This window comes from Andrena cerasifolii, chromosome 13 (genome assembly GCF_050908995.1).
Source record: "Andrena cerasifolii isolate SP2316 chromosome 13, iyAndCera1_principal, whole genome shotgun sequence".
NCBI lineage: Eukaryota > Metazoa > Arthropoda > Insecta > Hymenoptera > Andrenidae > Andrena > Andrena cerasifolii.
Window position 1 is genome coordinate 6,535,821 of NC_135130.1, and position 10,295 is coordinate 6,546,115.

General features: G+C 48.4%; 2 protein-coding genes across 7 annotated transcripts in view; one reads left to right on the forward strand and one right to left on the reverse strand.

Annotated features, from left to right (window-relative positions):
* LOC143375917 (ribosomal protein S6 kinase alpha-5) overlaps positions 1-8,266 on the reverse strand; it is a 47,116-nt gene extending 38,850 nt beyond the window's left edge. For 3 of the 5 annotated variants that reach the window (XR_013087000.1, XR_013087001.1, XM_076825558.1), the window contains exons 1-2: positions 5,078-5,210; positions 235-649 (exon numbers count right to left, since the gene is read on the reverse strand). Coding sequence is in view for 3 of the 5 variants with exons in the window: in XM_076825558.1 (XP_076681673.1) it covers positions 235-430 (196 nt within the window). In the remaining 2 variants the exon portion in view is untranslated. Of the gene's footprint in view, positions 1-234; positions 650-5,077; positions 5,211-7,832 lie in introns of those variants that run through there. The other 2 variants (XM_076825559.1, XM_076825560.1) reach the window with 2 other exon arrangements.
* Positions 8,267-8,432: 166 nt separating this feature from the next.
* Iyd (Iodotyrosine deiodinase) lies at positions 8,433-10,221 on the forward strand. 2 transcript variants are annotated; one of them, XM_076825593.1, is made up of 4 exons: positions 8,433-9,127; positions 9,261-9,473; positions 9,530-9,846; positions 9,924-10,067. In XM_076825593.1, exons 1-4 carry the CDS (start codon positions 8,956-8,958, stop codon positions 9,930-9,932), a joined length of 711 nt encoding a protein of 236 aa, XP_076681708.1. In that variant the 5' UTR covers positions 8,433-8,955; the 3' UTR covers positions 9,933-10,067. The 2 variants fall into 2 exon arrangements, with proteins under 2 accessions (XP_076681708.1, XP_076681707.1); XM_076825592.1 differs by having other exon boundaries at positions 8,508-9,127; positions 9,917-10,221.
* The last annotated feature ends 74 nt before the right edge of the window (positions 10,222-10,295 follow it).

The following is a 10,295-nucleotide window of genomic DNA, read 5'->3' on the forward strand; positions in this document are numbered from 1 at the left end:
CACTGTCCTTTGAATTATCAAACAACATTCGTCCGCGCAGAGGAATGGCGGTCATTGGCGCCCAACGAAATTCCGCGGACAAATATTTATCAGTAAAATATTTAGCTTCGGAGGAGTTAGTCCGAGGAATATGAAGTTACTTTAAAATTTCGCCGCGCCTTTGGGGAAGGTGATGCGACGAGCATCGAGGGTGCCGTGCACCCGGGATTTGGGGGAAAGCAACGCGGTCCGTACCTCTGTTGAATCTGTCCTCGTAGTGGTCGGGAACTGGCTCGCTGGAGTCCCTGACGTCGAGGCTGTGTATCGCCTTGGCGAGACCGTAGCAGGCCGAGCCGTACTTCCTCTCCTCGGTGACGATCGTTTCCTCGACGGTGGTCTCCAAGTCGCTGCCGTCCTCGAAGTAGCCGCTCTCGTGCTCCGGATTCTTCATGGTGACGGCCGACACTTCCAGCAGCAATGGCACGCTCCGCTCCAGCTTTTTCCACTGCCTCAGCGGCGCTGCATAACGCGACCGGCGGCGGAGGAGCGCGTTAACCAAACGACCGTCGCATCGCCCGGCTCGCCGGCTCTTGCCCGCTTTTCTTCGACCTCTTCGCCAGCTGCCGCGTGCGACTCGGTTCTCTCGCCGGCGACGGATAGCTTGTCGGTCCTTCGGCACAAACAACGAATCCACTAGAGAATCTGGTGAGTTTTTTTTTTTTCGCCCAGTTACTTGCGGGACACCTCGCTGCTGCGAGGGCCAACACAGTGGCGGCGGGGCCAGGTTTCGGAGCGATTCCTCTCGGCGCGGTTCTTTCAGTTGTCTCTCACATTATTCTAACAGGGGGACAATACCAGCCCGAGAATTCTGATTTTAACGAATCTCGCGGTCCTCCTTTTAAGTGGAAATTCAGTTTGGAGGGGTGAGTTCAGCCCTTAACCTTTAGAGGGCTGGGATTTTTTTTAGGGAAATTGTAAATTTTATTTATCTAAAATTTAGGCATGTATGCCGCCAAAATCGCAGGGAAAGTATCAAAATTATTAGGTGGTCGATATAGTGGCAGCCCGGCCCTCTAAAGGTTAAGGGGGGTTTTCACTGTGACGCCCTGATGAAGTACAGCTGTTTGGATTTTTTTTTGCCGCGAAAAGAATGTGTTTATTAAATTCAAGTCTTTTTTATTTTATGTGTTTTCAGAATACAATTATTTTTTTCATGTTTTTTTAATGCATGCTTGCCCTAGAATGAGGGTGTAATATGCGCTGTGAAAAAAGGCGCCTCGACTGCGTGGTCGATTTTGAAACTACTTACAAGGAAACATATCGAACCCGAAAATTCTGATTGTAATGAATCTCCATACGATTTGTAAGAAACGATTTTTTTTCGGCGGAAAAACAGTCCGAGGGGGTGAAATCAGCCCCCAAATTTTCAGCGATTTTTCGTTTCTCGAGTATAACTTTGTAACGGTGCGAGGTAGAAGAAAACCGTAAATGGACAAAATGTTCAGGGTTTGATGCCGTATAACGCGCTGCAAAAGAAATGTTTATACGTCCAACAATTTATAAATCAATTAAAATCCTCGATTGTCAAGTGGCAGATGGTAGTAATATGGACAGAGGCGGAAAATTTTTGTAAACAAATAAACAAATGAACCAAAATTTTTTCCTTTTACATTTTAGTAAACCATTGCGAATTATAACTTTTACACGGAAAAAGATCGTCCCCAACCCTCACGGTTAGAAATTATATGTAAAATAACGAAAATTGTAATTTATTTATAAATCGTTGGACGTACAAACATTTCTTTTGCAGCGCGTTATACGGCATCAAACCCTGAACATTTTGTCCATTTACGGTTTTCTTCTACCTCGCACCGTTACAAAGTTACACTCGAAAAACGAAAAATCGCTGAGAATGTGGGGGCTGATTTCACCCCCTCGGAGTGTTTTTCCGCAGAAAAAAAAATCGTTTCTTACATACTCCGAGATGCTCTACAATCGTACGGAGTTTTATTACAATCAGAATTTTCGGGTTCGATATGTAGCTGATTACAATTTTTTTGATTTTTGTGGTTCCAGACACACGGTTTCTCCAAAATCGACCACGCAGTCCAGGCGTCTTTTATTCTACAGCGCATATTACACCCACTTATTTCGGCGCAAGCAGGCATTAAACAAATATGAAAAAAATAATTTTGCATTCTAAAAGCTCGTATTAATAAATAGAAAAAATTTCAATTTCGTAAACACATTCTTCTTGTGACAAAAAGAAGTTCCAAACAGCGGTACTTTATCGGGGCGCCGCAGTGGAAAGACCCCTTAAATTTTTAATATAACTATATTCTTCTTTTAAAGTGACAGATGAATTTTCGCGGGGGAAAAAATGGCCCCTTCTGTACTTCGACGTGCTCTCCATTCACACGAGGTCTCATCGAAATCAGAATTTCCGTGTTGAACGTTACAATCGCAAGCTCGAAATTATCTGTTTTGCTACTGCGCCGAAAAGTGAGACGAACAAATTGACACTAGCCGGGCGGACGCCGGGTCCATTTTGACCCGCCGCGAATATTCCGCGAGCGCGTGCCAATGGTAGCGCCGGTTAAAATGGCTCCTGAATACAATGTGCCGCGATATATCTATCCGCCGTCCAAGAGTTAATGCTTGAGGTGCAGCGTGATTCCCGGTGGTGTGTAAAAATAAGTCCAAAACGAGATTGGAATTCTTTCATACGAGCCTCGGTTTCCGAGGGAAACGCTTCTGTGGATATAGTTGGGAACGCCCACGGTTAGCCAGGGAATCCCAATGCGGCATCCAGTGTACAGCACGGACATTTCGAGGCCGATTCTCTCGAAATGGAAGCACCGTACGAAAGAAAAATTCATCCCACAATTTTGTTAATACATTCAAACGTTTGCCGATATTTAAACGCGTTCATGGATGTCCCCGCGGCACACCGTTTTCATTCCCGAATGCCATTAAACCTGCATTAGCGTTAGGTTGCGTCAGCCTGGTTTTATCAAAGATGGAACTATTGGAAACGCGCCGAGAGGGGAGCGCACACGCGTCATCGCGAGTATTTTGCTCCGAGGGATCACAAACGCCTCGCGCGTCGCTGTAAACAATTCCCTAAAGGTCGAGCCAGTCTACGAACTTGCCGGACTGTAGCGCAAGAAATGGCCGCTCCCAAACAGATCCGTGCAACGTCTGCACCTGCAGAGAAAGGTATCGATTGCCCACAATGTTTTTGCCGTGCATCGGATTTAAACGCGTGAACAGGAATTCTTCCACTGGCTCGGAAACACGCTCGCCAGTGAATAGGAAAGATCTTATCTCTCCCCCCCCTTCCCCTCCCCTCCCCCCTCCGCCCGAAGTCGTTACAATACTCGACCACGTGGCTCCAAAGTGCGGGGCCAATTGCAATTACCAGCGAGCCGGGACTCCTTTGTGCGTAACAATGCCCCTGAAATTTCTTAAACTATCGATACCAAGATTCCATGCAGATACGCGGACGTTAATGCTTAGCAATTGCCGATAGCAAGCGTGCTGGGATTTCGAATGACCAGCGCGCCACTGATTCACGCACAGTTGTTTCGCCAAGGGAGCGGGCATGTCTCGCGCGTTACAAAGCAATAGGAGCGTTCTTGCCGGCGGTTTCCAGGATTCCTACGGTTTTTTTTGTCCACCGCGGAGCAAAGTTCCCGTTCGTCCGACTGCCAGACTCGTAGAGCCGATCGTGTTTTTTCACGTATCGTGCCTCGTTGCCCGTCCGACGACAGATAAGAGAGCCTGGTCGATAAGCGTCTCTCCTCCGCTCCTCTAATACCTAATGTACCGTGCACGCTGGAGGTCTTGAGAACCGCGGATAACCGGATGTTCGGTTAAGAACGCCGCCGAACGATTATTATATCCGGGCAACACGGTTACGATTAACGCGCGGCTATCGTGTACGATTAAAACACGCGGCTCGCCGGCCGCGCCGGTATCGGCTAGGAAATCTGCTTCTCTATTTCGGAGCATAGGGGATGGTTTCTGGGAGCATAAAATACGCTACTGGAGGTAGCGTTCAGGTGGCAACTTAATCGCGTGCGAGCTGCAGGTTCAGAAAAGGTATCGCGGTACGGTGAAAGTAGCGTGTATACCGAGAGAGTATGGTGATCGTATGGCGCCATGGAAGTTGTATGATGATAGTGCAATCAACGGTTATTATATAACAGAACGAGGTTATTAGATTTTTTTTCTTCTGTGACGCTACGACGCTATGAGAAATAAATTGAACGAGCTACAAACGTTTCCAGATTGAATTCCACGGGGCATTGTTATTAATGTTCGTAAGAAATTTGGTAGAATTCCGTGCGCAGAAGAACGGCCCTCGAATTCTGTCGCGTACTACAGCGCTGCCACGTAGCAACGTTCTACCGACGAAACGGAATGAGAACCGCTGCTCGGGTCTGAAAGCGGTGACTAAACTACTCGTCACTGTTCGCGTCTGTGTCTCGCAACGATTCCTCAAAAACGCGTGTCACTTTGCTTCTTCGATCTTCGGCGCGGGCAAGGTAAGGCTAGTCTAATAAAAACAGCTGCCTCTGGCTAGAAAAAGAGCGAAGGTGACCTTGAGGCGTTCGCGCGACCGATAATCGCGAAAACGCGGCTCGAGACTCCATTCATCATCGGTTTCCCCCCTACCAAATCGAGCAACCTTTATCGCCGATAGCCTCGGGGAACAACAACTGTATACATTCGAGGCGGAGAGATTAGGCCTCCCGGTGTACACACGAAAGCACAACTCACCGATCGGCAAGCGTGTCCGAGCCTGCTCGGGAGCGCTCGGCCGCCAGCGTGCACGGTGCCCATTAGCGCCCGTGATTTTCACGATCATCCCCGGTGGGACAGTGACGCAATTCCGACCAGCCACGAAAACCTGGCCCGGTGTCTCTTTTCACAGCGACGCGAAAACCGCACGTCAAAAGCCGTGTCGCAATCCCTTTCTCTGGTTATGCAGTCGTGTTCCAATTCCATCGGGCCGAGTCAGGCAAAAGTGTCGGCCCGAACGAAACGGATCGGCCGTCGTTATCCTACTGACATACTTAGGTGAGTCGCGTACCTTGTACGGAGAGCACAGCCTCGGCCTTGGCCACCTTCGCGAATATCCCCTGTCTCGCCTTCTCTCCAGGAAGAGCCAACCCCCCGAGGAACGTGCCCGCGCTAGCAGCGCGCCCGCCACGTGTTTCCTTTCTCCCTCCCCCCGCCCCTCCTCTCGCGAGGCGTAACGACGCAGGGCGAAGGGCCTCGCGTTGGTGTCTTATTTTTAAACACTCGGCCGGGAGACACCGCGCGACGTTCCCCTTCTCGTTGGCACACGGAAGCTACCACTGGAGGTGTGCGACACCCGTGCTAGGCACCACGAGCATATGGATCTGTGGCGCGGCGCGGAACGACGTTGCACTTTGGGCACCGCTGTGGCTCTCCGCCGAGAGCTAGCGATATACCGAGTCACGCGGCCTCCCTGGGCCCCCCTTTGACGTTTCGCACGACGATGCACTGACGGTGGCCTCGTTCCAACGAACACGGGGTTCGGACCCGTGTTTCTTTCTTTCTTTCTCTCTCTTTTTTTTTTTACGAATCCTCCGCTCGCGTACCACTGTCACTGGCAGGTAGCGCGATCGCTCGACGCGCACGCCGTGAAGAAACGGTGGGGCATATGCGCGACACGAGGTCGCCGAGTGCGTAACGAAAGGCGTAAGGTGTAAGTACACCGTGGGACGGAGCGCGCAATAACGGAGCCGCGATGCGCACCGGCCCGAGTCTCGCAGTCGACTGACGCCCGTTCCCCTTCCCAACGGGGGACAGGCCGAGTCACCCTTCACCGGCGACTAACAGCTGATTTGGAAAACACCGAGAGCCGCTCAGGGACGGGCCTAGCGCGCACTGGGCCCCGCGCCGTTGCGTAACGACGGTGCCGAGGTAATCCTGTTTCTCGATTCAACGGGAATCGAATTAGGGATGCGTTACCTGTTTCTTTGGGGAATTTAGATTTTAAGGTTCCGTTGAGTTTATCGGGAGCTTCTTTATCGATCGACCATTCACAGCGAAGCTTCGTGTGTTTTTAATCTTCTGCAGGAAATTTCGTGTATCGAGTTTGGGAGAGAATCCGTATGTCCGTGGGTCTTGCGAAGCTCGTTCTACTGCGTGTGGGTCAGCGAAGTGTTGGTTCGCGTCGCGAGGATAAGGAGAGAGTATTACGGTTAGGCAATATTGAAAAGAGTCCGAAGTAGCACGGGCAGAGGCATGCGCCTTCGAGGAACACGAGCGACGTTTATGATTCATGATATAATGTGCACGCGCGTTGTTGGAATATGTATCACGCGAATACAGCGTATCATTAATCGCTACAAATATCCACGGGACCGAGTATACCGTGTCGATAACACGTTGCAATTGTCGTAAATCAGTAGCCGATTTACTCGATTGAAGCGCGGTCGGGAAACGAATATCGATCGTCGATAAGGTCGATAAAATCGTGCTTCACGGTTGTTTAATAACACGGGTACATACAATGCTTTTCGTTAAATGTATCGACGCGGGGCGCCTGTTTGTCCACATAATCGGATACCATTGGTGGATAATTTAATTAAGCTCTCACGGCACAAGCGCGATTGTATTGTTGAAAAATTGAAATTCGAAGTCTTTGAAGGGGTTACAATTATTAGGTCAGAATCCAATTTCCTTGAACCGCCGTGAATATTTCATAACTATTGCGGAACACCGCGGCTACACTTATTCTAAAACTCTACCGCGAACCCGTGCATGGATTATCTTTACGATATTTTTTTCGTCCTTCCCTTGGCTTCGCTGAAAAACCGTTTGCAGTTCCTTAGCTCGGGAATGGTCGGATGGCGTTTAACTGCTTCGACAGAATTACAAAATTCACAATATTTAAGGATGCTTGAGCATCGCAATTCTGTAGAGGCTTACATAAGCGTCTCATTCAACAAGTAGAAAATTGCATATTCGAGTGTCGAGGAAAAGGCATGCGTTAATAACAAAATCTGACATTACGGAATGCAATAAACGCTGTGTTTTCATAGCTACACATTACCACTTCCACTCGCTAAATTTAGAAGCCTGATGTGCATGTTGTTTCTGCACTTAGCAAACACCGCCCATGTATTTTTCCTGTCCTCTTGGAAAAGTCGGACAACAGTCAAGGTTGCCATTCTATTATCAGAATAGATCCACTAAACCTTACATGTTTAACGCCTTAAACTGCTGACGCTCTGCGCAGCAGGTGTTTTCGTTCGGAAAACTAGCGAGTCCACTTTCCGTAACCGCAGGTACAAAATGAATTAACAGATCCGCAAGACGCTCGCTCTTTTGCAGCCTCCATCATCCGATTGACTTGCCAAACTTATTGTCCTCCCACCTGAGAGACTGAACGCTTAACGAACTTTCTACTTGCTCGCAGGAATTTCCAGCTCTGAATCTCCCAACAGAGACCGCATATCCTTAAAATCAGACACCACATTTTCCGTCACAATACTCTGTGACCCAGTAAACCTTACTTATGGAGTCCAATCCAATCTCTTCTTACAAAAACTGTTTGACCGACAGTCAAAGACATTCAAATGCCCCGAACCACGAACCTATCCTCCAGCTATCCGGAAAGCAGGTTGTCATCGTTCCCGTCGCAAGAAGCAGAACAAAAAGAATAAAGAAACAACTCGCGGTGCATCTGGCGGAGGACGCAACCAGCTACGCAGCGGTATCAATCGTTCGAAGCGGCGATCGATATCGACGTTATCGGGGATGGGCGATTATCTTGGCTAAGAGCGTGGGATTAGCATAGGCGTGCAACGTACCGAATGTCAAGACATGGGTGACCGTCTGTTCCGTGTTGCTGGCATTCTCAAGGTTTCCCGTGGGTGGAGGTGGCGGCGGCGGCTGCATCGTGTTCTCCATTCCCCTCTGTCCTCGCTTAAATTGTCACTCGCGATGCCACTGCAGTCACCCTCCGCCAGAACGCATCTCGCGAACGCTGCAGGTCGATGGATCCTCTTCTTCGTCGCGCGGCACGACGTTCCACGACGTTCACGCGTGACAGGAACGTCTTCGAGAGGGAGGGTGGGGGGAGGGGTGTGGGAACGACGGATGAAATTCTCGTTTGACTTCGCGAGGTGCACCGGTCCTCCTGCACGTCCTGGGAGTCGATAAAACGATCCGAGGGAGTCACGTCGACATCGCGCCTCACATGATTACCACCGCGATCCGTTCCCGTCCGGTGTTGACGGACAACGAAAGGCACGCACGTTTCGACCATCTGCGCAGCCGCACTGCGCAACGGCGCTTCGGTCGGCGCGACTACCGCGCCAACTGCGGCGACAAGATGGAACCACGCGTCCCGCTCCGAGCATCTCGAATCGAGATTCTCGATCATCTTTCCGTGATTGCTGAATGCGATGATGAGCTTTTTTTTTCAGCTGGAAGATCGAGGAATGTGTGTCGGGGCGAGGAAGAGGCACGGCGTGGGCGCTTGGAATGAACGATCTGCATTAAACGTAAACAGTGGCTTTATTCTGCGGTAACAATAAGTCATTAACAATGGTATGATGTTGATAAAGGTCGTCTAAGTATCGATGGACTTATTGTATAGCCTGAGTCTCTTACGCCGATTAATTAAGTTGCTGGTGTATTGCTCGATGCTTTGTGATCTAGGATGTACGACGGGTGTTGAATAAAGTATAATTGGAGTTTAAGACACAAGTATTTTCTTTTACATTTCGTTGTATGCGTCGGAGACGATTCATGGGAGTAATCGGGCATGAGTTTATGGCGCACATCTTCCGTTCGAAGATGATGTATTAATTAATGTAGGTCAGATACGTCCCACCACTCGTGCTAACGCTTATCTTTCACACACTGGTAACGCTCCGCTGTAGAGAGGCTCGAATAAAATCATAGCGGAGGCTTTTAAACTCTCTGAAAATGCCCTCCGAACTTCTACCGTTCTGGACGAAGTACTGGGGCTACGTACTTATCGGCGTGATTACTTACGTCTCTTTAAAACTATTTCACCGGTTATCGCGGAAAAGTGGTGTTTTCATTGAGAACGGGAAAAACTCGAAATATCTTAGCGACACTGCGGAGCAACTGGAAGGTAATAATATCTTTAATTTAAGATCACGTCAAATCCATTTCCTTTTATTCCATGTAGTAATAGACGCTCTTACTTATTCGAAACGTATTTTAATATAATCAAACGAAACGTCTGAGGCGATGACTACTTATAGACATTAGTCGAGAAATATCAGAGAACGAAGAGGAGCCCGTACTGCCAAAAGACTTGGAACACGTTCCGTACGTTTATGAGAAGCCCTGCGAGGCAGAGTTGCTTCGCAGAGCTTCCGAGTTCTATAAAACAGTAGCCGCTAGGAGGAGTATAAGATTTTTCAGTCCAGACCCTGTGCCGAAAGAAGTCGTACGCGAGATAATAAAAGCTACAGGTACAATATCGTCTACTTGTATTCACAGAGCTTGTACAGCTGAGTCTATTTCTTAGGCACTGCGCCTAGTGGTGCGCACACAGAACCATGGACATTCGTAGCGGTATCGAATCAGAAGGTGAAAGAGCAAATACGGCGTGTCGTTGAGCACGAAGAAGAAATAAATTACATGAAGCGAATGGGCTTGAAGTGGACAACAGACTTACTTCCGTTACGAACTAACTGGATCAAAGAATATCTGACCACCGCTCCATATCTGCTGGTAGTGTTTAAACAGACTTATGGGATCTTAGCCAACGGGAGAAGAAAAGTTCATTATTACAATGAAATGAGCACATCCATAGCCTGCGGAATACTCATTACCTCTATACAGGTGACCTTACGATAGTAAATCTTTTGTACCGTGTACCTAAGAGACCTTAACACGTTCACTTTAAAACTAGTACGCAGGTTTGGTAACTCTGACATCGACCCCTTTAAATTGTGGGCCTGCCATCCGCAAGCTTCTTCAACGTCCTCCTAATGAAAAGCTTGTCATGCTACTGCCAATCGGATATCCAGCAAGGGACGCTACAGTGCCTGATCTTCGACGAAAGCCGCTATCCGATATTTTAGTAGAGATCAGCTGACGAGCGTGACGATAAATCAAGAGGCGCCTCTAACAATCGGGCCGGCGTATTTGCTCAATTGTGGGGCAAATGAATACACATAATCATAGATTTATACAAATCCCATTTTTTTTTTTTTTTTTTTTTATAAAAAAACTTATATTTTTTTTTTTGCTTCGAGTATTGTTTGTTGCTTATGAATACCTTACAGTAC